Source organism: Cervus canadensis, chromosome 28 (assembly GCF_019320065.1).
Source record: "Cervus canadensis isolate Bull #8, Minnesota chromosome 28, ASM1932006v1, whole genome shotgun sequence".
Lineage (NCBI taxonomy): Eukaryota > Metazoa > Chordata > Mammalia > Artiodactyla > Cervidae > Cervus > Cervus canadensis.
Genome location: NC_057413.1, coordinates 39,369,582 through 39,396,526, shown reverse-complemented (window position 1 = coordinate 39,396,526; position 26,945 = coordinate 39,369,582). Strand labels below are relative to the sequence as shown.

The 26,945-nt window shown below is 48.3% G+C and overlaps 1 protein-coding gene across 1 annotated transcript; it reads left to right on the top strand.

The window, feature by feature from the left end:
* The first annotated feature begins 233 nt into the window (after positions 1-233).
* On the top strand, positions 234-26,197 carry LOC122430153 (ubiquinol-cytochrome-c reductase complex assembly factor 2). Its single transcript, XM_043450974.1, has 4 exons — positions 234-409; positions 21,939-22,013; positions 22,766-22,835; positions 26,017-26,197. The coding sequence occupies exons 1-4, from the start codon at positions 272-274 to the stop codon at positions 26,142-26,144; spliced, it is 411 nt and encodes a 136-aa protein (XP_043306909.1). The 5' UTR covers positions 234-271; the 3' UTR covers positions 26,145-26,197.
* Positions 26,198-26,945: the final 748 nt, after the last annotated feature.

Below are 26,945 nucleotides of genomic sequence, written 5' to 3'. Positions count from 1 at the left end.
TGCAAAAGAGGAGCAAAGCTGTCCCCAGGATACTCCACGCCTGGCTTGCCCCTGGGAGCTGGACTAGTTCCTGGAGGAGGAACACTGAATTGACTTGCAGAGGCAAGCGAGCCGCTGTCCTTCCCTCAGAGCGGCAAGCGCGCCGCCCAGCGGCGCATGCTCGCTCGTCCCTCCCGGCCCCCCTCTTCGGGAAGCTGGCGACGCCTAGTGCGCAAGCGCCGTCTGTCGGCGCCGACTCCTCCCTCAGGGGCGGAGTCAAGTGGGGCCTAACATGGCGGCCAGCCGCTACCGGCGGTTTCTTAAGCTGTGTGAGGAATGGCCAGTGGACGAGACCAAACGGGGCCGGGACTTGGGCGCTTATCTGCGGCAGCGGGTAGCGCAGGCCTTTCGGGAGGGAGAGAACACCCAGGTGACCAGGCTGTGGGGCCCGCCTGTGGCGGGGAGGCGGTCGGGGCGAGGGGAGAGGAGGACGAGGCGGGGCGAGGCCGCGAGCGGGCCGGCGGCGGGCCTGCGCATGCGCGCGCCTTTTTGCTCGGGCGCACGTGCGCGGGACCCCCCTAACGCCCCGAGGCCCCGCGGAGAGCTGGGGCCCCGGCTTCTGCTCGGCCCTTTCACCCGGCTGTACTTTGCAGGCTCATAAAGAAGAGTTTTAAAATCTTGTAGCCTGGGACCGTTCAACCTTACTGAATCAAAATCTCTAGGGCCTTTGTTTTTAAACGCTCTCGATGACTCAGGTTGCAGCCAGGTTGTCGCACGGCACCAGCCTTAGGTAATGACAGTCATAGGCTTGTTGCTCCCCTGACACGAAGCCAGTACCTCGGAGTGTTGTTCAGTGACTGAGCTGATGTCCAAGGACCTCCGCAGGACGCCCGCTAAGTCTTGGTGTGTCTCCTGGGCCCCCGTAACCCGTCCGGCAGGTTTGAGGCCTCACGCTGTGTCCCTGTGTGTGAGTAGTGGACCTGTGTTCTTGCTCTCCTCCAGGTCGGTGCTGCGGCTCTGGGATTTGTTCATTCACACAGCACGTGCTTATGGAGCACCCGCTATGTGCCAGGACTGTGCCAGGTGCTGGGGAGACAGCAGTTAACTAGATGAGGTCCCCCCCACGTGAAATTTGTTTAGGTCCTAGTTCAGGACACAGTAAGCAGGTAGATATACCTAGGACAGTCTAGATAAGTACTGTGATGGGCGTGAGATAGAGTACCCTGGTAAAGGGGTAATATTAGGTATGATCGATAAAGCCTTACTGAGGAGGTGAGACATAGATGAGGCCTAAGGGAAGATGATGAGCCGACAGTGAACACACCTGGTGTCCTTTTAGGCTGTGCAAAGGTCCTGAGGCAGGAAGCAAAAAGAAAGTCCAAGTGGCTGAAGGGTAGTGAGTGAAATGGCGTTTGCTAAGAGGTGTCAGTCAAAAAAAAACAAGAGCCAGGTGTCATAGGATCTTCTAGGCAGGCTCTGGTTAGGAGTTGGATTTTATCATAAATACCAGAGAGAAGCTATTCTGGAGGCTTAGTCAGCAGGCTGATGTAACCTAATGTACTCTTTTTTTTTTTTTTTAAGACCACTCTGGTTGTATCAGTGAATGGATTATAGGGAGGCAGGAATAGGAACAACTGGAGAGGAGGCTCCTCTAGTAGCCCAGGCAGGAAATGGTGGTGGCTTGGATATAAGATGACAGCACAGGAGATGGAAGTGGCCAGATTGGGGTTGCAATGTGAAGGTTGTATCAGCAGGACTTTTTGATGTATTAGATGTAGGGTAAAGGGGAAGAGGAACCAAGGATAGATGGTTTTGGCCTGAGCTGCTGGGTGCAGGGTGGTGCTGTTTCTTGAGCTGAGGAAGAAGCAAGATAAAGAGCAGGTGGGGTGTGGGAAGAGCATCCTGAATTTGGTGTTAGACGTGTTTAACTTGAGATGCAAAGTGGATTTACTTCCAAGTGCAAATGTCAAGTTGACAGTGGGATATTTGAGCCTGGGGCTCAGGCAAGAGGTCAGATACATGAGATGTGACATGCACGTACACACACATTGTGAAGAAATGACTTTTTGGAAATTTGGCCACAACCTGTCAAAGCAGGAACATTGCCTTTTTTCAACTTAGCCCAGCCCAGAGCCAAGCCAGCCTACCTGATAGAACAAGAACAACATGCCCAGTGGCATCACAGAAACCAAATGCTGACTGGGTGGTGGGCGTGGACAGCATGTCTGTTTCAGGGATTTGGGAATGGGGTGAGGGTCCCACAACAGTGAGGGCCTTCACACTTCTTACAGTGGTCTTCACTGGCCCAGAGTATAAAGATCTTGAAGGCAGGAGTCATAACTATTCCCAACTCTTCAAATCCCATAGTCTTTCTAGGGCTCTGCTTCCTATGTATTTTCAGTGTGAGCTTCCTGAGAATAGAGATGGTGCTATTTTTATCTTTCTCCCCAGAGCGTCTAGCATAGTTCCTGGCACATAAAAGACACTCAGTAAATGAATGAATGGGTAAATAAATTATGATTATGGCTCATGAGACAAAAATCATTTGAATATAGCTGCAGATGTAGCAGATCTAGATGGAGAGAAGTAGTGAAGAGCGAGATGGAAATATTTCCATGTCCTGAGAGGTGAGAATTAATTTGAGAGCTCACTCTGTGGGGAACTGCAGGAATGGCAGAAGAGGGACAGAACCTAGTCCTTATCAACAGGGAGGTTATGGTTGGGCAGGCACGTGACTTAACTCTGATGAAATTCGAGTGGTGAAACCAGCCAGCAGAGAAGCTGCCAGAGGTTAGACCCTGGGAAGGTGAGAGTCTGACATTCACCTACTTGATTGTTAGAGTGAGAAGAGCCAGAAAAGGAGGATTGCGCTTTCTCTTTTGGAATTGTCATCCCTTGTCATCACTTAGGGAGACGGTTCTGAAGAGTAGAAGGCCCACACAGATTTGAGTCACGGCTGCAGATGCGACTCGCGGCTCGGTTGATGGTTCCCGACCACTGATGAATGCGTCCCTGGTAGAGGGAACCAGTGCATCATGATGGCAGCAGGCACATTACTCAGGACCACTATCGTGGTCCCTCATCCTTCTGCCGCTTGAGAATGCTCCCAGGCTTAGTAAATCTGCAGTAATTTTTAGAAGGAGTAGTCCCTTGCCGGAATTGAGAACAGCATTGAGTCACTCCCACTGACACCCCCGGATCATTTATAAAGACCTTGAGAAAGAAAGGTGGTTTATTAAACTGGCAGCCAGGGGTAGGCATTCAACCCAGTCAGCTGATCGGTGTGGCTCTCCCCCTTGGTTTTGCCGAGATTGCTGGAAAGACAGGACGGGACGGGGAGGCTCTCTGTGTTTGTTCCCATAGAGGGGAGGGACAGGCAGTCCTGCTGTCAGCCTCGTGGCTCCCTGCATCTGGACGGTAACGCTGAACTCGTGCATGGCACACTTGTGTGCATGAGCTTACTTAGTCTAATGCTTAGTGCAGCTGAGCTGAGGTCACCACTGCGATCCTCACTCTGCAAAGAAACGAAATCAGAAAAGTAACTTATTTGGAGTCCCTGGGAGTTAAGCGGCGGGACAAGGGCGCATAGTCTCCTTTGTGCCCGATCTTTCCTCAGCTCCCATTCCTCCCGAGTTGTTTCTTCTTCTTAGAAAGGAGTCCTGTTCCCTGCACTTCAAGCCCTCCCTTCCCCTCCTTCCCTGCTCAGAACCTCTTTGGCCCATGGACAGTTTGGGCAAAGAATGAAACATCTCTCTGTTTACCCACCTGCTTTTCTTTGGCCCAACCCCTCCCTCCCCAGCGCACATGGGGGAAAGACCATCCTCAAGTGGGATCGGAGCACAGAAAAGCCAGATCGCCTAGAAAGCAAATTAATCCTTCAGACCACAAACCAGAGCACAAAAATAGCTGCCTCCATTTATCCTCCTGCAGCTCGCCCTCTGGGGAGTCTCATGGTCCACTCCACCCTCAGCCCACCAAGAGGGAGGGGTTGGTGGGAAGAGAGAACACGCTTAACACCTCTTTCATCCTCTATTCTATTGTGCAGTTTTTTAAAGTGAATGTTCATGGATTTTGCCTCCTTTCAGTCCAGTTTCCTTAAGAGAGTGCATGTTCCCTGCAGCACCAAGAGATTAATAAAAGAATCACAACACGGGAGAAGGTGGCGAAAACAACAGTAATTGTTGACTTAAGTAGAGGGGAAGGCGCCAGCGCTTCTAATGAGCTCATTAGGTGCAGGCGGCTTCCTGGCAGCGCCCACTGAACTAGAATGGGGACCAGCTCGGAGGAGCCTCCCAGGAAGGGGCTCACCCACCAGGGAGTTCTTCTGTTAAATATCCAAGTGGAAATAATAGCAGCCCCGTTTGAAAGGAGTTGAACTTTTTTGGGGGTGGCGGTAACATAGGTCCTCCATCCAGGTCCTCAGAGGGGCACTGAAAGGTTTCCTCTCCTGTTTTCTCAGTCATCCAGTCAAGGCCTGGGCCTGTGGCTCAGTGTGGAGTCTGCTGGCAAGTGCTGCCATCCAGCGTCACCCACCGTGTGGCTCCTCTGTATTTATTGATGAATGACCTGAGGGCAGATTGTGCTATTTTTTAGTTGTAATATTGAGCCCACTGCAAAGCAGCCATTGTGAAGAGAATCAGGCCTGAGAGGGAATGCAGGTATCTTGTCTCTTTCTCTCCCCTGGTTCTGGATGGAGCTGGAGGGAGTTAAGGTAGTGTTTAGACCAAGGCATGGCAGTTTTCTAGGCATGTTCAGAGATGTAGTGTGCCTCCTGGAGGTCTAGACCGTCCACCACTGTCAGTGGGTCCCCCCTTAGAGATCTGAGGGTCTGCCTGTTGCCTCCTGGACTAGTGCAGCTTGGTGAGGCTTTCACTCTTTGATGGCCTGTGTCCGCCCCGCACCGGACCCCAGCCCAGCGGGGGCCTTTCCCCACTGCCTCCTAAACTGGCCGTGATGTAGTCAGTTCTTTTTGTCAAGTATAGTTGATTTACAGTGCTGTTTGTTTCAGGTATATAACAAAGTGATCCAGTTATACGTATATATGTTCTTTTTCAGATTCCTTTCCCTTCTGAGTTATTACAAGACACTGAATATAGGTCCCTGTGCTATGTGGTCCGTCCTTGTTTATCTGTTTTAGGTATAGTACTGTGTATCTGTTAATCCCAAACTAACTTGTCCCTCCCCTGCTTCCCCTCTGGTAACTGTAAGATTGTTTTCTATGTAGATGAGTCTGTTTTTGTTTTGTAAATAAGTTCATTTGTATCATTTTTTAGATTCCACAGATAACATTTGTCTTTCTGTGACTGACTTCACTTAGGGTGGTAATCTCTAAGTCCATCCATGATGCTGCAAATGGCATTATTTCACTCTTTTTTTTTTTATAATATTCCATTGTATATATGTACTACATCGTCTTTATCCATTCATTTGTTGATGGGCTTTTAGGTTGCTGCCATGTCTTGCTGTTGTAAGTAATGCTACTGTGAACATTGGGGTGCATGTATCTTTTCTAATTAGATTTGTAGTCTTTTCCAGATATATGCCCAGGAGTGGGATTGCTGAATCACATGGCAACTGTTTATTTTTAGTTTTTTAGAAACTCTATACTGTTCTCCATAGTGGCTGAACCAGTTTACCTTCCCACCAGCAGTGAAGGAGGGCTCCCTCTTCTCCACACCCTTTCCGGCATTTGTTGTTTGTAGGCTTTTTGATGATTGCCATTCTGACTCGTGTGAGGTAATCCCTTATTTCTGTTTTGATTTGCATTTCTCTTAATAATTAACAGTGTTGAGCATCTTTTCATGTGCCTATTGGCTATCTGTATTACTTCTTTGCAGAAATGTCTGTTTAGTCTTTTGCCCATTTTTCAGTTGGGTTGTGTGTTTTTTTATTGTTGAGTTGTATGAGCTGTTCTGTATATTTTAGAAGTTAAGCCCTTGTTGGTTGCATTGTTTGGACGTATTTTCTCCTAGTCCATAGGTTGTCTTTTCATTTTGTTATCGTTTCCTTTGCTTTGCAAAAGCTTGTAAGTGATTAGGTTCTGTTTGTTTTTTCTTTTGCCTATGTCTCTTCTAGGAGTTTTATATTATCATGTCTTAGGTTTAACTTTTTAAGCCATTTTGAGTTTCTTGTTGTGTGTGGTATGGGGAAGTAATCTAATGTCATTGATTTACAGGAGGCTATGCAGCTTTCCCAGCACCACTTGCTAAAGAGAGAATGTCTTTTCTCCGTTGTGTATTGTTGCCTCCTTTGCAGAAGATTAATTGACCTGTGTATGGGTTTATTTCTGGGCTCTCTACTTTGTTTCACTGATGCATTTGTCAGATTTAGTGCCAGTACCATACTATTTTGATTACTGTAGCTTTGTGGTATTATTGTCTGAAGGCAGGGAGGGTTATGCCTCCAGCTTTGTTCTTTTTCCCCAGGATTGCTTTGGCAATTCTGGGCCTTTTACGGTTAAAGATAAATTTTAGGATTATTCCAGTTTTGTGAAAAATATCATGAGTAATTTGATGGGGTTCTATGGCCATTTTAACAATTTTAATTCCTCCAATGCAAGAGCATGGGATACATCTCCATTTCTTTGAATCATCTTCAGTTTCCTCTAGCAGTATTTTATAGTTCTCAGCATATAAGTCTTTCACTTCCTTGGTGAGGTTTATTCCTAGGATGTTTTTTGTTTTTTTGATGAGATTTTAAAAGGATTTTTTTTTTTTTCACTTTCTGATGTTTCATTGTTAGTGTAGGGAAATGCTGTTGATTTCTGTACATTAATTCTTGTATCCTGCTTTGTTGTTGTCATTTAGTCACTAAGTCATGTCTGACTCTTATAACCCCATGGACTAGCCTGCCAGGCTACTCTTCCGTGGGATTTTCCCAGGCAAAAATAATGGAATGGGTTGCCATTTCCTTCAGGGGATCTTCCTAACCCAAGGATCAAACCCACAGCTCCTGCATTGGCAGATGGATTCTTTAGCACTGAGCTACCTGGGAAGCCCTACCTTGCTAATCTCATCTATCTGCTCTAAAAGTTTTTGTGTTGACTCTTTGTGGTTTTCTGTATGGGGATCATATCTTCTTCATACAGTGAATTTTACCTCTTCCCTGCTAATTTGGATACCTTTTATTTTTCTTGTCTGATTGCTGTGAAGTGGTGAGAGTGGGCATCCTTGTCTTGTTCCAGGTTTTCGTGGGAAGGCTTTCAGCTTTTCACTGTTGAGTATTACATTGGTTGTGGGTTTGTCATAAGTAAACTTTGATTATATTGAGATATGTTCCCTCTATACCTGCTTTGAGAGGAGTTTTTAATCATGAGTGGACATTGAATTTTATCAAATGCTTTTTCTGCACCTATTGAGATGATCATGTATGTGATTTTTGTCTTTTGTTTATGGGGTGTATCACACTGATTTGCGTATGTTGAGCCATTCTTGTTAACTTTGGATGAATACAGCCTGATGATGGTATACGATCCTTTTTATGTGTTATTGGATTTGGTTTGCTAGTTGTTTTTTTTTTAATTAACTACTTATTTGTTTTTGGCCGCACTGGGTCTTCATTGCTGTGCATGGGCTTTCTCTGGTTTTGGTGAGCAGGGAGTGCTCTCTAGTTGTAGTGTGTGGGCCCCTCATTGCAGTGGCTTTTCTCGTTGAGACACACAGACCCTCGCCAGCGTCCACGTTTGCGGCACGCAGGCTCAGCAGCGCGGATCACAGACTCTGAAGCACGCGGCTCCGGGAGGCATGGCGCATGAGGGGAGTCCTGCAGCGTGTGGCGTCTTCCCAGACCAGGGGCTGCCCCTGCGTCCCCTGCATCGGCAGGCAAGTTCTCAACCACGAGACCACCAGGGAAGTCCTGCTGCTATTCTGCTGAGAATTTTTCCATCTGTATTTATCAAAGATGTTGGCCTGTAGTTTTCTTTTTTGGTGGTGTCTTTGGTTTTAGTATCAGGGTGATGGTGGCTTCATAGAATGACTTTGGGAGTGGTCCCTCTTCAGTCTCTTGGAAGAATTTGAGAAGGTCAGTATAAGTTCTTCTATGTATGTTTGGTAGTATTCCCTAGTGAAGCCATCTGGCCCTGGACTTTTGTTTGCAGGGAGTTTTTTTATACTACAGCTTCTATTTCACTTCTAGTGATCAGTCTGTTCAAATTATCTATTTCTTCTTGGGAATTCCCTGGTGGTTCAGTGGTTAGGACTCAGAGCTTTCACTGCCATGACCCAGGTTCAATCCCTGGTCAGGGAACTAAGATTACAGAAGCTACACAGTGCAACCAAAAAACAAAACAAATTTCCTGTTTCCTGATGCAGTTTTGGTGGGCTATATGTTTCTAGAAACATCCATTTCTTCTAGATTATCCAGTTTGTTGGCAGATAATTGTTCATGGTATCCTCTTATGGCTTCTTATATCTCTGTGATGTCAGTTGTTATTTCTCCTCTTTCATTTCTTATTTTCTTTGTTTGGGTCCCCTCTCTTCTTGGGGAGCCTAGCCAGAGGTTTTCAGTCTCTTTTCTTCTGACTTTAGGTTTGTTTGTTCTTCTTTTTCTAATTCTTTTAACTGGTATTTTGGATTATTTGATATTTTTCTTGGTTTTTTGAGGAATGCCTTCATCGCTGTGAACTTTCCACCAAGAATTGCTTTTGCCGTGTCCCATAGATTTTGTCTGGTTGCATTTTCATTGTCATTTGTCTTAAGGTATTTTTTAATTTCCTCTTTGACTTTGTCATTGGCCTATTGGTTGTTCAGTATCCTGTTTAGTCTCCATGTAATCTTTTTTTTTCCCCCCCGTTTCTCTTTCTATGGTTGATTTCTTGTTTCATGCTGTTATTGTCAGAAAAGATGCTTGGAAAAAAAAAAAGAAAACATGCTTGGAATAATTTCTGTGCTCTTAAATTTGTTGAGATTGTTTTATGTCCTAGTAAGTCATCAATCCTAAAAAATGTTCCATGTGCACCTGAATGTGTATTCTGATTTTTTGGATGTACTGTCCTGAAAATATCAATTAAGCCTGACTGTTCTCTTGTGTCATTTAGAATCTCTGTTGCCTTATTGATTTTCTGTTTGGGAGATCTGTCCGTTGATGTCAGTTCAGTTGCTCAGTAGTGTCCAACTCTTTGTGACTCCATGGACGCCAGCCCTCCCTGTCCATCACCAACTCATGGAGCTTGCTCAAACTCATGTCCATCGAGTTGGTGATGCCATCTAACCATCTCCTCCTCTATCGTCCCCTTCTCCTCCTGCCCTCAATCCTTCCCAGCATCAGGGTCTTTTCCAATGAGTCAGTTCTTCACATCAGGTGGCCAAAGTATTGGCACTTCAGCTTCAGCATTAGTCCTTCCAGTGAGTATTCAGGGTTGGATCTCCAAGGAACTTTCAAGAGTCTCCTCCAACACCACAGTTCAAAAGCATCAGTTCTTCGGTGCTCAGGTTTCTTTATAGTCCAACTCTCACATCCGTACATGACTACTGGAACAACCATAGCTTTGACTAGATGGACCTTTGTTGGCAAAGTAATGTTTCTGCTTTTTAATATGCTGCCTAGGTTGATCTTGGCTTTTCTTCCAAGAAGCAAGCGTCTTTTAATTTTATGGCTTCAGTTACCATCTGCAGTGATTTTGGAACCCAAAAACATAAAGTCTTTCACTGTTTCCATTATTTCCTCATCTATTTGCCATGAACTGATGGGACCAGATGCTATGATCTTCATTTTCTGAATGTTGAGTTTTAAACCAACTTTCTCACTCTCCTCTTTCACTTTCATCAAGGGGCTCTTCAGTTCTTCTTTACTTTCTGGCACAAAGGTGGTGTCATCTGCACATCTAAGGTTATTGATATTTCTCAGCAATCTTGATTCCCAGCTTGTGCTTCATCCAGCCCAGCATTTCAAATAATATACTCTGCATATAAGTTAAATAAGCAGGGTCACAGTATCAGCCTTGATGTACTCCTTTCCCAATTTGGAACCAGTCTGTTGTTCCATGTCCAGTTCTAACTGTTGCTTCTTGACCTGCATACAGATTTCTCAGGAGGCAGGTCAGGTGTTCTGATATTCCCATCTATTGAAGAATTTTCTACAGTTTGTTGTGATCCACACAGTCAAAGGCTTTGGCATAGCCTATAAGGCAGAAATAGATGTTTTTCTGGAACTCTCTTGCTCTTTTGATGATCCAACAGATGTTGGCAATTGGATCTGTGGTTCCTCTGCCTTTTCTAAATCCAGCTTGAACATCTGGAAGTTCACAGTTCACGTACTGTTGAAACCTGACTTGGAGAATTTTTAGCATTACTTTGCTAGCGTGTGAGATGAGTGCAATTGTGCAGTAGTTTGAACCTTCTTTGGCATTGCCTTTCTTTGGGATTGGAATGAAAACTGATCTTTTCCAGTCCTGTGGCCACTGCTGAGTTTTCCAAATTTGCTGGCATATTGAGTGCAGCACTTTCACAGCATCATATTTTAGGATTTGAAATAGCTCAATTGGAATTCCATCATCTGCACTAGCTTTGTTCATAGTGATGTTTCCTAAGGCCCAAACTTGACTTCACATTCCAGGATGTCTGGCTCTAGGTGAGTGATCACACCATCGTGATTATCTGGGTCGTGAGGATCTTTTTTGTTCAGTTCTTCTGTGTATTCTTGCCACCTCTTTTTAATATGTTCTGCTTCTGTTAGGTCCATACCATTTCTGTCCTTTATTGTGCCCATCTTTGCATGAAATGTTCCCTTGGTATCTCTAATTTTCTTGAAGAGATCTCTAGTCTTTCCCATTCTATTGTTTTCCTCTATTTCTTTGCATTGAGCACTGAGGAAAGCTTTCTTATCTCTCTGTGCTGTTCTTTGGAACTCTGCATTCAAATGGGTATATCTTCCCTTTTCTCCTTTGCTTTTCACTTCTCTTCTTTTCTCAGCTATTCGTAAGACCTTCTCAGACAACCGTTTTGCCTTTCTGCATTTCTTTTTCTTGGGGATGGTCTTGATCCCTGCCTCCTGTACAGTGTCACGAACCTCCATCCATAGTTCTTCAGGCACTATGTCTACCAGATCTAATCTCTTGAATCTGTTTGTCACTTCCGCTGTATAATCGTAAGGGATTTGATTTATGTCATACCTGAATGATCTAGTGGTTTTCCCTACTCTTTTCAGTTCAAGTCTGAATTTGGCAATAAGAAGTTCATAATCTGAGCTGCAGTCAGCTCCTGGCCTTTCTGCTGACTGTATAGAGCTTCTGCATCTTTGGCTGCAAAGAATATAATCAATCTGATTTCGGTATTAACCATCTAGTGATGTGCATGTGTAGAGTCTTCTCTTCTGACGGTTTGCTATGACCAGTGCATTCTCTTGGCAAAACTCCGTTAGCCTTTGCCCTGCTTCGTTTTGTACTCCAAGGCCAAATTTGCCTGTTACTCCATGTATCTCTTGACTTCCTACTTTTGCATTCCAGTCCCCTGTAATGAAAAAGACATTGCTTTTGGGTGTTAGTTCTAGAAGGTCTTGTAGGTCTTATAGAACTGTTCAACTTCAGCTTCTTCAGCATTACTGGTTGATGTCAGAGGGGTGTTAAAATCTCTTGTTATTGTAGTCCCATCAGTTAAAATCTCTTCTTATTGTATTCCCATCAGTTTCTCCTTTTATGTCTGTTAGAATTTATTTATTTAGTTGCTCCTATATTGGGTTCATATATATTACTAAGTATATCTTCTTCTTGTATCGATCCATTTATCATTATATAGTGTCCCTCTGTATCTTTCTTTATGGCCTTTGTTTTAAAGTCTATTTTGTCTGATACGATCCTGTGATCCCCACTTTCTTGTCATTTCTGTTTGCATGAAATATTTTTTTCCATCCTCTCACCTTCAACCTGTGTTATCCTTAGCCCTGAAATGGGTCTTTAGCATGTTGTAGGCTCTTGTTTTATTATCCAACCTGCCATTCTATGTCTTTTGATCAGAGCATTTAGTCCACTGGCATTTAAGTAATTATCGATAGGTATGTGTTTATTGCCATTCTAAACCTGCTTTTCCAGTTGACTTTATATTGCTTCTTTGTTCCTTTCTTTTTGTTTTTCCTTTTGTGGTTTGATGGTACCTGCTTGCTTTAGACTGGTAGTCGTATAAGCTCAAACACATTAAAAACAAAAAATCTACACTTTTCTTATTCCACTCTCCCAAGTAAGAATGATGTGATTTTAATCTCCTGTTTTACATTTTCATGTTTATCCTTTTGTTGTTCATTGTGGTTATAATTGCTTTCACAAATTTTTTTTCTGTTTTTTTAATGTATGTTTTGGTTTATTTAAGTGATCTACAATCCTTTCATATATTTGCTTTTTCTGTTGTGATTTTCCCTTTCCTATAGGTTCTTGCTTCTCTTCTATTCAGAGAAGACCTTTCAATACTCTTTTTCAGGATAGTTCTAAGTATTGCTGTATTCTTTTAGTTTTTGCTTGTCTGAGAGATCCATTATCTCTCCTTCTATTGTAAATAATGATCTTGCTGGGTAGAGTACCCTAGGTTGCGGATTTCTGCCTTTCAGGACTTCGAATATATCTTGTTGCTCCCTCTGGCCTGCAGAGTTTCTACAGAGAAATCAGCTGATACACTCATGGGGGTTCCCTTGTGTTGGGGTCCTTTAATGGACCGGAACCTTGTGGTGCGGAGTCGACGATAAGAAAGTGAAAGAGAGAAAGAGAGAGAGAGAGAGACAAAAAGACCCGGGGACCTAAGCTCTGATGGAGCAAAGGTGCTTTAATGATTTTTCTATGAGTATATATAGGCTGCAGTACAAGAAACTTCTTTCGGGAATGATAGAGATCAGAAAACCAAATGTACAGCAACTGTTACCACAAGGTCAGGAGACAATCCATATCTCAAGAAAGGGGAAGGAGATTAAGCTGTTTTGTCCTAAGGAGAATGTTTACTAAAGGAGACTCATGCTTGCCTCACGCAATGACCTCAGTCCCTGGGAGCAGCGTGCTGTTCCGCTTGAAGAGGGACAAAGGACTCATGAGAGACAGCATGTAGGAATCCTCCCGTCAAACATTCCCTGACACCCTTGTAACTTACTCTTTTGTTTTTCTCTTGCTGCCTTAAAGAGTTCTCTTTTTATCTTTAACTTTTGCCATTTTAATTATGATACATCTTGGTTTAGGTCTGTCGGATTCATCTTGTTTGGAACCCTCTGTTCTTCCTGTACTTCGATACCTGTTTCCTTCTTCAGGTTTGGCAAGTTTTCAGCCATAATTCAACGTTCTTCTGAAATCCTTATGCATAGATTGGCACGCTTTGTATCCCATAAACCTTATATGTTGCTTTCATTTTCTTTTTTCATTTGTCTTTCTGTCTACCATTCTAACTGAATGATTTCTGTTATTTTGTCTTGTTGATTAAAAAGATGTACAATGTGAGTGTTGCAAGTTATATTTTATTTGGGGCATAATGAGGACTGCCGGGAGACAGCACCTCAGATAGCTCTGAGAGACTGCTGCAAAGAGGCAGTGGGGAAGATCAATATATAAGATTTTGGTGAAGGGGGAGTTCAATGCAATTAAGTGCTTACTTTACAGAAGGTTTTCTGCTAGTCATGAGGAGCTGATGTCACCAGGAAGGAAGTTAGTGCTTTTCTAGATATGAAGAGTCTAGATATGAAGGCCATACCACCCTGAACGCGCCCGATCTCGTCTAGATATGAAGAGATGCAAGGCTGGGATCATGAAATCAGTTCCTGCAGACACCTTGCTATCTAAAGACCTGTTCCGCCAGCTGCCCTGGAGCACAGAGGGCGTGCTGAAGGTCAGCGGCTGCAGCAGCACAGGCTTCCGTCTCCACAGCGGTGGATGGCAAATGCCCGTGGTGGTGTTCAGTTGCTAGCAAATGCTCTTGGCAAATGCCAATTTGTAGTTGACAGTCTTCCAGATCACTTATTCATTCTTCTGCATTACTTGGTTTGCTATTGATTGCCTTTAGCTTAGTTTTCATCTCGGCAGTTGAGCTCTCTGATTTTGATTGCCTCTTCTTCATGTTTGTTCTTGTTCAGTCGCTCAGTCGTGTCCGACTCTTTGCAACCCCATGAGCTGCAGCACGCCAGTCTTCCCTGTCCTTTACCATCTCCCAGAGCCTGCTCAAGCTCATGTCCATTGAGTCAGTGATACCATCCAACCATCTCATCCTCCGTTTCCCCCTTCTCCTGCCTTCGGTCTTTCCCAGCATCAGGGTCTTTTCCAGTGAGTCGGCTCTTCGCATCAGGTGGCCAGAGTATTGCAACTTCAGCATCAGCATAAATCCTTCCAATAAATAGTCAGGACTGATTTCCTTTAGGACTGACTGGTTTATTCTCCTTGCTGTCCACGGGACTCTCAAGAGTCTTCTCCAGCACCACAGTTCAAAAGCATCAATTCTTTGGCACTCAACTTTCTTTATAGTCCAACTCTAACATCCGTACATGACCACTGGAAAAACCATGGCTTCGATTAGACGGACCTTTGTTGGCACAGTGATGTCTCTGCTTTTTAATATGCTGTCAAGATTTGTCATAGTTTTTCTTCCAAGGAGCAAGCGTCTTTTAATTTTGTGGCTGCAGTCCCCGTCCACAGTGATTTTGAAGCCCAAGAAAATAACTCTGCCACTGTCTCTGTTGCAGGAATGGGGACCCCTTCCAGGGCCTGAAGTGGGCTCTTATCTAACACTTGGAAATGAATTGTCCAAGGAGACACATGAGCTGACAAAGCAAGAGACTTTATTGGGAAGGGGCGCCTGGACAGAGAGCAGTGGGCTAAGGGGACCCAGGAGAACAGCTCTGCAGAACTGGCCCACAGGCTCTGGTTTTATGGTGATGGGATTAATTCCGGGTTGTCCTTAGCCAGTCATTCTGACTCAGAGTCCTTCCTGGTGGTGCACGCCTTGTTCAGCCAGAATGGATGCCAGCGAGAAGGATTCTGGAAGGTGGTTGGGCACGTGGTATCCCTTTTTGACCTTTCCCGAACTCTCCCTGTTAGTGGTGGCTTATTAGTTCTGTGTTCCTTACCAGGGCCTCCTGTCGTAAAACTGGTACCTGGCCAGGGTGGGCAGTTTGAGTCAGTGTGCTTCCCCTAACATTTCTATTTTTCCCCACCTGTTTGCCATGAAGACTGGATGCCATAATCTTAGTTTTTTGAATGTTGAGTTTTAAGCCAGCTTTTTCACTCTCCTCTTTCCCCCTCATCACAGAGCTTTTTAGTTCTTCACTTTCTGCCATTAGAGTGGTATCAGCTGCAAATCTAACAGTGTGTGTTAGTCACTCAGTCGTGTCTGATTCTTTGTGACCCCATGGACCGTAGCCTGCCAGGCTTCTCTGTCCAAGTAGTTCTCCAGGCAAGAATACTGGAGTGGGTTGCCAATTTATCTGATGTTAGTTCCTTGTTACAGTTATCTGCATTTCTGTCGATCGCCTTAATTCCTTCGCCATTTCTTTACCTTTCTTTTGAACCCAGGATCTGGTGGACTGGAGAGGTGTGTTTCATTGTTTATTCTTTTAGGGGATTTCTCTTGTTCTTTTCATTGAGAATGGTTCCTCTGCTCTTCTATTTTACTTATATTACTGTGACTCTGAATCTAGGGAAAACGGTTATCGACTGTGATCATGAACAGCTGTTTTTAAATGGGACATCCCTGTGTAGCCTGTTTGAGTCGAATATTTTGGTGTGAGGGCTGTTTTTGTTATGGATGCCTGCCATGTCTTTCCTCACAGAGTGCTGGCCCGTCCCCCCTTGATGGCAGTGTGTCTGATGTTGTGGTGACCACGGCCTGCCCTGGGTGTTGGGCAGGGCCTCCTCTTTGCTCTGTGGTTGTCACAGCCCCGTTAGGGGCAGGGTCTAATCCCCAGTTGTTGGAGCAGAAGCCCCAAATCCAGTTGTAAGCTGTGGTGTGTGGTTGGTGGGACTGGAGTGCTCCCACGGGAAAAGGAGCTGCTGTGTATTCCTCCCCAGGAGGTGTCTCCCTGGACATGTGTTCTGTGCCATTTCCTGTCACCTGTTGTGCATGCTCTCCAAGTACACTGTTGTTGGTACTGCCCTCAGCCCCACCTCTGCTGTGGGAACACCAGTAATCAGCTCAGATTTCAGCCCCGCTTCCCTGTATGCGTGCCCACAACGTTTGTTATTGCTGGCGCCAGACTTGCCTCAGCTAGGGGAGCACCAGTAATCAGCTCAGATGTCCCCTAGATGCTGCTGCCGGCATATATTTGCTGGTCACTCACCTGCCAAGAATCGGCTCAGATTTCAGCCCCACCTCCATGTGTGGGCAATCTGCTGGCGCTTGCACACTCCCAGAGCTCACAGGGGCAGAGCCGTGCCCACTGTGACCCCCGAGAACGAGGTTGCTGTGGTGGGCTCGTGCTTCCCCCCGCCCCCACGTTGAAGGGTGGCTTCTGTGGCAGAGCTAGGCTCTGTCCTGACATGCACCCCACCCCACGCCCCACAATTGCAACTCAGACCACACTGCAGGCCCTCTGGGCTGTCTCTGCACAGCCCAGGTGAGTCCTCTGAAGGCCCAGTTCCAGCCCCAGCCATTCTCCACACCAGCAGGCGTGCGTCTTGGGTGGCTGGGAAGTGCAGCAAGGTGGCCCGCGCTGCCTTGCTTGTCCCCCTCTGTCCTGCCTTCCACAGGCCGGCCGCCGCACTCTCCTCTGAGGCTCCCTGTCTTCCCGGTGGGCCTCCCGGTCAGTGAAGGGGCTTCCCAGGGTACGGGAACCTTTTCCCTTTGAAATGAAAGCTTCCTCCTGTCCTGATTCCTTTTGCTTTTTTTTTCTTTCATCCTATCCAGTTATGTGGTGACCGTTCTTACAGCTTTGGTTATACAAGATCTTATGCCAGTGTTCAGTGGGTATTCTGTGAAATTTTCCACATGGAGATTTTTTGATGTATTTGTGGGAGGAGATGAGCTCAACATCCTTCTATTCCGCCATCTTGATCTCTGCCCCCAGTGGTTTTTTTTTTTTTTGGCTGTGCTGCGTCTTTGTTGCCACACAGGATTGTCTCTCGTTGCGGCAAACCCAGGCTACTCTCTAGTTGCAGTGCACAGGCTCCTCATCGCCGTGTCTTCTCTTTGCGCTGAGCATGGGCTCTAGGGCATGTGGGCTCAGGAATCGTGGTGAGTGGGCTCAGGGGTTGTGCATGGTCTTCAGGAGTCATGGTGCGTGGTCTTCAGGAGTCGTGGCGTGTGGTCTTCAGGAGTTGTGCGTGGGCTTCAAGGTTGTGGTGTGTGGGCTCAGGGGTTGTGGCGTGTGGTCTTCAGGAGTTGTACATGGGCTTCAGGGTCGTGGTGCGTGGGCTTCAGGAGTTCTGGCATGTGGGCTCAGGAGTCGTGGTGCATGGTCTTCAGGGCTCGTGGTTTGTGGTCTTCAGGAGTCGTGGCGCGTGGGCTTCAGGGGTTGTGACTTTCAGGCTGTGGAGCACAGGCTCAGTCACTCTCTGGCATGTGGGATCCTCCCAGATCAGAGATCAAACCCGTGTCTCTTGCATTGGCGGGTAGATGAGCCGCCAGGGAAGCCCCCTCAGTGGTTCTTAACCTTTGAGAACCTGGTGCCCGTGGATGAAAGCGCAGACACAGGGCTTGTTAGGAATCTGGTGGCTCCCCAGGCCTTGAAGCACTCCTTGGAGCCACTTAAGACCCTGGACCATCCTTGTCCCCCTGGTTTTTCACGCCTCTTGCTTCCAGTCCCTCCAATCCCCATTCCACCGAGTCCAGCTCTGAAGTCTGTACTCTTCAAAGTGACGGCCTCTGACTCTGTATCACTCTGAGCTGTCACTGCAGTGAAACCCAAACCTTCCCCGCCACACCTGCCGTGGGAAGCAGGCCTGGTCACCAGCTGCTGCCTCTGATCTCCTGTAACTGTGGCACTCAGTTACACTCTGTCCTGGTCATTTTTTATTTTTATTGTGTGTGTATCTTGTCTCAGCTTGATCGTCAACTTCTCTGGAGCCGAGGCTGGGTCTTTACGTCCCCTGGCAGCCGCCTAGCAGAGTACTCTACATAGTAGGTGCTCAGGAAAGATTTTCAGTTGAACTCAAGGGAATAGTCTCCCATAACAGAATGAACTCATTTCAGAAGTTCATTACCAAGTCATGAAAACCTTTTTTCACAGATCCTCCTGGACTGAATCCAGCCCTACCTTAATTAGCAAAGCAATCTGCAGCACCCTTTCCCAAAAGTGCTTATGCATCCCTTTGTGTGACTAGAACAGGGGCCGCTGTACCAATTGCTGTCACCACCCAAAATTCAATTTTGAAAATCGAAGTCAGTGCCTGCGGCAACGATGTAGATTTGTATGTATAAAAGTTTAATATGGTAAAGAGAAATTTACTGACGACTGAGCAGGGGAAATGCGAAAGGAGCGAAAATAGAGCCATAAAGGACACTTTGTCCGTCGAACATCTATTTTATTCACATTTAGGGAGCAGAGCTGAATTCTTCATAATATCCCTTGCTGCCTTTTTCAAACCCAGTGCTGCTATTAGTCCTAAAATGTCCATAATCTCATTAGGTGTGAATGCAAAATCAGGTAATTTAAAGCTTGTATGAAAATGTTCCTTAAATGCACAGTACACTTCATCAGGGAAAACTGTATTTCAGAATTCAGTGTTTGTGCTGATATCTGTGAATAAAGTGTAGGATGTAGGTATGTGGTAAGGCTTCCGGAATGAGAGAATGGTTTCTATTGATGTAGTTTTAAGTAGTAAATAAGACTCTTTTTTGTAATTGCTGAGCTTGGGTTGGGTGTGACTAGAAACCCAGAATTGGCCGTGGCTCCATCTCTGCTCAGGCGGCAGTAATAACTGGCCAGAAATTGCCATCCCTCAGCTCCCATCACCTCCACTGAGCTACCTTTACGGCCTTGTATAGACATCTTCTGACCTCAAATGGGAAATTGAGTGACAAGTTCATTTTTTGGTGATTGGTCATTTAGAGGTGATTCTGATTATTCAGTGAGCGCCAGACTTTACGGAAAGTATCTGGGAGACTGTCTGTTTAATACTGAAAGACTTTTGAAAGGTCGAGGGAACCCAGAGGGTCGCACTGCAGGTGACCCCTTCCTCTCCCTGTCCCTCCCCTCTGCCCTCCTGCTCTGCCAGAGGTGGCACGCGCCCTGCCCCCCGCCCAGGGTACAGAGGAGGTGGCCTCCAGCCCGCCGTCACCATCGCACTCAGAGGAGGGGCAGGAGGGGACTCCTGCTGGCGGGACCCTGAGGGCGAGGGTCTGGTGGGAGCTGGGACTGGGGAGGACGCAGCGTGCCGGCGGTCTGTCCCCGGGGGAGCCGGGCGGGCTGCTGGCCGGAGGCAGCGCTGTGAGAGCTGGGTTGGGACAGTGGTCAGTGGTGTAGGAGGGGAAGGTCAGGACGCGGGGCCTGCAGGTGGGGGACAGTGCTGCAGGCGGCCACTCGCCTGGCAGAGACAGGGTCGGCGTGTGATCTCCACTGGGGTGACCGTGGAGCACTTGGGGCCCACTGAGAGCCATCAGGGTCAGGACTGGAGGTTCGACGAGGGCCGGGGCGAAGCTTGAGGAGTCACTTCCACCTCCCGCCACACCCGGCAGTCACGCCAGCAGCACCAATCCACTGATGTGTCCTCACTGCGGTCCCCTCAGCGTGGGCGCGGGCCGGCCCCGTGCCTGGAGCGCCCCCGTCCCGTGGGGACTACTGCCTGCCCCCGCCAGGACCCTAGGTGGGCTCCCTGGCTCCGCTAGTGGCGTCGGGGTGCCCTCCACACGCCCTCACTCCGCTGTTGCAGGGATCATCCTGAAGTCTTCTCTTTAGCCTGGTAGGTAGTGCTGTGAGGGCTGTGTTTACCGTAACTGTTGACTGCTAATAGTAACCACCTTCGTTAGCGTCCCAGGCCCTGAATTCAGAGCAGTCCAGGTGTTAACCTCACTTATCCTCACATGGCCCTCAGAAATAGGGAAGATCGTTTTCTTTTAAAAGAAAGGTTAATTTGGCCAGTATGCTTCAAAAATGTCAATGCAGGAAAGACAAAGACCGAGGTGTCCTGGCTGCAAGAGAAAGAAATGCAGCAGGTAGTGCTGGAGGCGAGCCTGGGCCGAAAGTACTTTTTTCCTACAAGGATTTTTACTGAGACAGTTGACAGAGTTGGAATATGGGCACTGGGATAGAGAGAAGTGTTGTGTCAACGTCGAATGTCCTGAATTTGCTCGTGGATCTGTGGTTATATGAGAGAATGTCATCATTCTCAGGAAATTAAGTGTCAGGAAAGAGACAGTGATTTGCCCGATACCCCAGAGCTCCTAAGTGACAGGATCCAGACACAGTGGTTTGACCTGGCTGCTGCCCACAGCCACGGATGCCAGCTCCAGAATGGGCCGGGCATACGGGAGTTCTCGTCAGCTTAGAAGTGAACACATCCATCCAATTGTCTTGTGACGGTCTCCACAGTAGTCGCTGGAAGTTTGGCTGGTGTTACTCTTTTTCCTTTTGCACCTTGCGCCTTCTGTTCGTCTCTCGTCTGGTTAGCTCTCGGTTTTGCATGCGCTGCCAAAGACAGAGCGTTCAAAATGCTCTTCCCGCAAAGTGCATGCTGCAGATTCTTTTCCAGCTGGACTTTCTCTGAAAGCCCCGCCTCGGGGAATCAGAACTCAGTCACCGGCCTCCTGTTTTTCCATCCGTTCTTTCTTTTCAGCCCTTTAACCCCGATCCGTTCAAATAGTGCCTTTGACTATTATTCCGCAAACACCGGCTGCCTCCTCAGCCCCTCACCTCTTCTCTCCCGATGTGGCTGCCTGGGTGCCCCACCGACAGGTGGCCTGAGCCGGGGAATGGCGCGGGCAGAACTCGGTGACAGGCTGTCCTTTTGTCTGCTGTCAAGTGGGGACATTATCTGACGTGCACACGGAGGCAGAAGCAGAGCTACCTTTTTAAAACACTCAACTACTGATTTATTTATGTTCTTTCTTCTTCGAGAAAGGATTTAAGTTGGAAAAATCCATCGTTTGAATTCTGGGATAAAACATTGAAGAGGAAGTTTCATTCTGGGGCGCTTTCAGAATTCTTGGCAGAATAATATAAGGAACTAGCTAAATAATGGCAAAGGCAGAAGGAAGGGAAAACCAGGAAGAGACATGGAAGGGGAAAACCCGTGTCTCCTCCGTGTGTCACCCTTCTTGCCTGGAATTCCCAGTGGGGCCACCTTCCTCCTGCCTGTCTGCAAGGCATCCTTCTGTCCTTCCTCACAGCACCTGACTCTCCCTCTCAGGTCTCCTCAGTTACCTGTCTCATCCTAAGACACTGCTTTCTTCATGTTTCTTTCCTTATCACACTCAACAGCTCCCTACTCACCACAGATGAAAGTTCAGATGATTTTTTTTTTTTCCCTTTCATAAGAGAATCTGTATTTTGAAGGTTTAACTCACAGAGCTCTCATCTTTTTCTTGCCCGTGCACCCTCAGGCCCGCGGCCAGGTGGCCCGGTCTGAGGCACAGGTTGCCCCTGCCTCCTCTGCCCTGTGCATGCCGGCCGCCCCCTCCATCGGGAAGGCCCGCTGCACTCTCCCCAACTCCTGTGCCTTCTGCAGATCCCTGCTTAGTCCCACTTCCATCACCTGCTGGCCACTTGAGCACGCGGGAACTCGCCTCCTCTGACTTCTTGCGGCCCGCACTGCCCTCAGCGCTCCTGCCAGTGTTGGATTTTTCCTGCAGTGCCTCCCACCTCAGTGGCTTGCTGACTCACGCATCACGGGTGCCCCACAAATATTGATTTGCCGATTGAGTTTTTTTGCAGGTTGGGGGGTTGCTGAGGTGGAATCATTATTCCAAAAAGGAGATTTCTAACAGCAAGACCTGTAGTCGGAGAAGCCGGCGCAGAGCTGCAGGCCTGCTTCCTGTGAAGGCCTGACTTGGGGGGTCCCCCTCAAGGTGCAGGGTGCAGGCCGGCGTGCGGGTGGGGCTGGTTTGCTCACTTTCTCGGGGTCCTTTGTTTTTCAGATTGCAGAGCCTGAGGCCTGTGATCAGATGTACGAGAGCTTGGCACGGCTGCACTCAAACTACTACAAACACAAGGTGAGTGGGCCAGTCTTTTCTGTCCCCAGGCCTCTGACTGCAGACAGCCAGTAAGAGTGAGGGAATCTGATTATGTGATGTTTTGTATAGAATTGTGGTTTTGCTGGTTTCGAATGTAACCAGTAATTTCAACCAAGCCAACTAAGGCACTTGGTAGAGGCTTTTAGGTCACCTAAATGAAAGGTCTTTGTAATTTTGAAGAAAAGCCACGTTTTGTATGCCAGGGGGTGCTTCTGGGTGTGTCCGACAGCTGTTGGGTCTCGCACAGATTGGCCCACCCTCCTGACACGCTGGTGACAGAGTTGAAGTGACCGGAAGTCCTGTCAGAACACGCTGGGCCTCTCCTTGGCCGTGACGTGACTGCTGTCAAATTCCACTAAGTGTGTTTCTTCCCCAGTCTTGAAAAATGTGCTCAGTAACTCCACAGATACACATGGCCAAAGGCCTAGTCTGCATGAAAAGGGGATTTCTCCTAAATCCTCATGACCCAAAGTATGGTCAGCCGCAGCGTGGCACTGCCCGGGGGCTGGTCGGGGACGCGGCCTCAGGTCTGGGTCTTCCCCCGGCCCCAGCCTGGGTCTCCAGAGGCTCAGGCGCCTCTGCTGTGGACGCCAGTGTGGCCTCCAGGTGGCGCTGCTCCCCTCCCTCTGGCCTCTGGACACCAGGGCCTGTGAACTGCCCTTGAGAGCTCGCCTCTCTCGTGTGCCACGGAACTAACCTCTCCCCTCCCTCCTCTCTGCCCCTGTGACCAGTACCCTCGCCCCCGAGACACAAGCTTCAGCGGCCTGTCCCTGGAAGAGTACAAGCTGATCCTGTCCACAGGTATGGGAAGCGCAGCTGCTGCCGCTTCTGGTTGGTTTGCAAGTGGGTTTTTGAGTGGTCCCGGGGAATCATCTAATAAGACAGCTTTGCTTGATGGAAAGTCTTGTGGAATAGCCCACAGGAAATTCTGAAGCTACAGGGCTCATGTTTTTTGGTCATAGAATATGGAGAAGGTCAAAGGCGTTATTTAAAAAAAGCAAATTTATCTTCAGAGCTTTTAAATTCAAGACTGGGCAGCAGGGAACAGGGGAATATGTATTTGCCAAATGGAAGTAGTTGAAGTCAGGATGGAAGGAAAATAATTTTATTTTTATGGTCCTAAGAGGCCTTTATAAACAATGAGGGTTTTAATTAAAACAAAAAGCCATTCAGTGGACGTGTATGGAGACATGGGCTGCGGGTTAGATACGAGTTTAACTAGGTTTGTTTTGGAGTCCTTGACAGACCCTGATTAACAAGAAAGGAAATACCCTGCCTCACCCAGCCCCTCCTTCTTCCCCACGTCCATTGTCACCGGAGGGGCACGTGGCGGGTGGTGGCCGGGGGAGCCTGGGTTGAAACAGGCAGGTTCTGGAAAATTACTATTTTTATTGCCAAGGACACCACATATAAAAATAGGCTAACCTTTTCTGGGAGGGCATGGCCCTGAAACATTTGCTTTCTGGTACTCTAGAAATTTCTGTTTCCTATTTCTCTGGTATGCTTCAGCCACTAAGGTTTGAGGATTTAGGCTTCCAGAAAACTCAGCCTTCTGAACAGATTAAAACCTGGTGGTGTCATCTGCCATTGTGTGTTGACCCTGATCCTACTTTTATTACAGTACTCTGAAAAACTGGGGTAAAGACACTTTGGCCAGGCAGAATCACTTTATTGGCAATTTTATGTATATCCAAAGAGTATACCCCCCTGTCCCCAGGCCCATGTAATTACAAGCTTCGATGCACAGTGTCATTGTGAGGACCCCAAAGAGTTTAAGCAAAGTTTGAACTTGAAATCAGAACGGAAAGGAGCTCTAGAAGCTCAGCCTCTGCCCTTTGTTAACGCTCGGGACGCTGGGTTGGGGGAGAACAGGGACGCCACGACGGGGAGACGCAAGACCTCCCCCACTGGTCTGTGCTGTGGCTTGTTCTGCGACGGCAGGGAGCTCAGCCTTAGGAAATTGGCTGATAATTAGCTTTCACAGCAAGCCTCATCTTTTTGTTGTGACTCTGTGGAATAAGCTTACCAAATGTTCCCTCTGACAGGGCAGGAGAACACCTTGCACTGTTCGTAGTGAGGATTTGAGGGCCTGGCAAGTCTGAAATGTGGCCCCAGTGTTGGTCCCAAGTGTGTCCACCCTGAGGTGGGGTCCCGGGAGTCTCTGAAGGAGCCTCAGGGCTTGTTGAGACAGGGAGCCTACGGCATCCCATTTTGTGCCCCACGAGGCAACCTGGACTTCTGGAAAAGTTGGGGTAGGATGCTGGGCTCGTGGCTGGGGTACAGAGCTAGTCCTCATTTAGTCAAGAGTCCACTGACAATAATTGTAATAATGTAAGTTACCTTTTTGTTCAGAACAGCTATTCTTTTTCTCCATAAGTTTCATTAAGAGATGGAAATCCAGGCTATAAAAATTAATTTCATAAATTAATTCATAAATAAAATCTAAACTTAAAATATAAGTAAAATTAGGTATCATAGAACTTTAGCCCTGGGGAGACTTTAGACCAGTGGTTGTCAATTCAGACTCAATTTTGCCCTGCAAGGAAACTCTGGCAGCGTCTGGAGACTGTGATGGTCATCAGGCTTGGCGGGAAGGGGCTACTGCCGTCCGGTGGGTCAAGGCTGAGATGCGGCCACAGTGCCGGGTCTGCCCCGCAACAAAGGGCTACCTGGCCCTAAGCCTCGCTGGTGCTGACTGAGATACCCTGCCCTGGTTGCTTGGGGTGGGGAGGAGGGCTGGGTGTATGTTTCTGAATGAAGGCCCCACTGGCTCCTGCCACCTTCATGTCTGTGAAGAGGGCTCCCTTTTCTGGAATGTGGGCCAGGTGCCAAGTACATCACCTCCATCATTTCCTTTAAAGGTCACAACTTTGGGGGCTTCCCTGGTGGCTCAGCTGGTAAAGAATCCGCCTGCAATACGGGAGACCTGGGTTTGATCCCTGGGTTGGGAAGATCCCCTGGAGAAGGGAATGGCTACCCACTCCAGTATTCTGGCCTGAAGAACTCCAGGAACTGTATATGGGGTCACAAAGAGTCGGACCCGACTGAGCAACTTTTCACTTTCACTGGTAGCTCAATGGAAAAGAATCCTGTCAATGCAGAAGCAATGCAGGAGACACGGGTTCAATCCCTGATCTTGGAAAATCCCCCGTGCCTCAGAGCAGCTAAGCCCTTGAGCCACAACTATTGAGCCTGTGCTCCAGAGCCCGTGAGCCCTAGAGCCGGTGCTCCGCTGCAAGAGAAGCCCCCCAGTGGGAAGTCTGCACACTGCAACTAGAAAGAAGGCCGCACGCACGGCAACGAAGACCCAGCACAGTCAGAAATCAGTAAAATTACTACAGAACACAGCTCACAGCTTGTGAGGCAGGTGTTTATGTCTCCACTTCGCAGATGAGGAACCTGAGGCTCAGCGATGAGGAACCTGATTGCTTGAGGGGACCCAGTGTGGAAATGGTGGGTGGGGACGGGGGCCCGGGCCCAGTTTCCTGCTGGAGTCGAGGGTGTCCGCTCATCCCCGTGGTGTGGGTGGATGTAAGTGCCTGGGTTCAGACCCCAGCTCTGCCGCTTCCTGCCGTGGAGCCTGCTCAGGTTCCCTTACCCCACTCTGCCTCAAGTCCCCACGTCTGTACAACGGAGACAGCCCCTGAGGCTCAGGTCGAGTGTTGTGACGAGCCTCAGGGCGCGTGGGTTGCGAAGCCGACACAGCAGCACTGTGTCCTGGCTCACGGGCGGCAGAGTGGGCCCTGCTTGGCTGCTGCATGGGGACGATGTGAGCAGAGGCCGCTGTCAGGACACGGTCTGGTACCCGTGCTCGTGCCCACTCACGGTATTCGTCCGTTACCCTGCTCTGCTCGCTTCTCAGAAGCTGGGGCCGCACGTCCTTTTCTCCGTGAAGAGTCCTGCCTGATGGCGAAAGCCCTTGGGGCCAACCTGTGTAATCATTTTACAGTTCACCCTTTTTTGTTGTCTTCTCCTTTTGCAGATACGTTGGATGAGTTTAAGGAGATGAATAAAGGCATGTGGAAGAAGCTGCAGGAGAAGTTTGCCCCCGGGGACCCCGAGGAAAAGCACAAAGCCTGGGCGCGGGCCCTTCCGCGCCCGCGCACCTAAGCGTGGCGTCGTGTGTGTTGCCATCATCAATAAAACGCCCTGATTTCCCCATCCTCATGGTTCGGGAATCTCGTCTGGCCTTCACAGAGAGGAAGCCTTTGTTTCTCTAAAGAAAGCTGCGGCCTGAGAAGGGATGCAGGTCGAGCATCCGCCCGCCCACCGGCCAGGCTTGGAGTCCCTGGGAGAGGAAGCGCGGGTCTGCGTCTGGGCCCGAGAGGGGAAGGTGACAGGGCCTCTGGGCAAGGTGCTTCCTGCGCGGCCACGGGGCCCCACCTGCCAGCAGGGGTCTGCCTGGCTCCTGGCAAAGTCTCGGGCTCCCGTTTGTTGTAGGCGCTCCTGGGGGAAAGCCAAACATAGCAGCAGGCAGCAAAGAAGGCATCCTGTCCCGCCGCCAACAGAGCAGCGGCGCTCTGTGGCAGAGGGCTGCGGAAAGCCTGCTCGGCCCTCTGCCCGACCTCACAGCGTGTCCCAGGTCGGCCCGAGGGGCGGGGCAGAGCAGCCGGCGGGCCGGGTGGGGCCTTGGCTCGAGTCGGCTCAACGCTGGGGGCAGGCCCCGGCGGGGACACCGCAGGGTCACCTCGTTGCTCCACAGAGCCTCAGCGCTCACCCGTGGATGGTCACGGTCCCACTTGAGCTTTCTTGTCAAGAACAGAGCTGAGAGGAGGGGTTGGCAGGGCCGACAGCACCTCTTCTTGGGAAGTGGAAGTGGGTTCTCAACCTCGTCTGTACCTGGACTCCTCACTGTGTTTTGCATAAAATAAAATACATAGGATGATGACAGAAACCAGTTATACTGCGGTG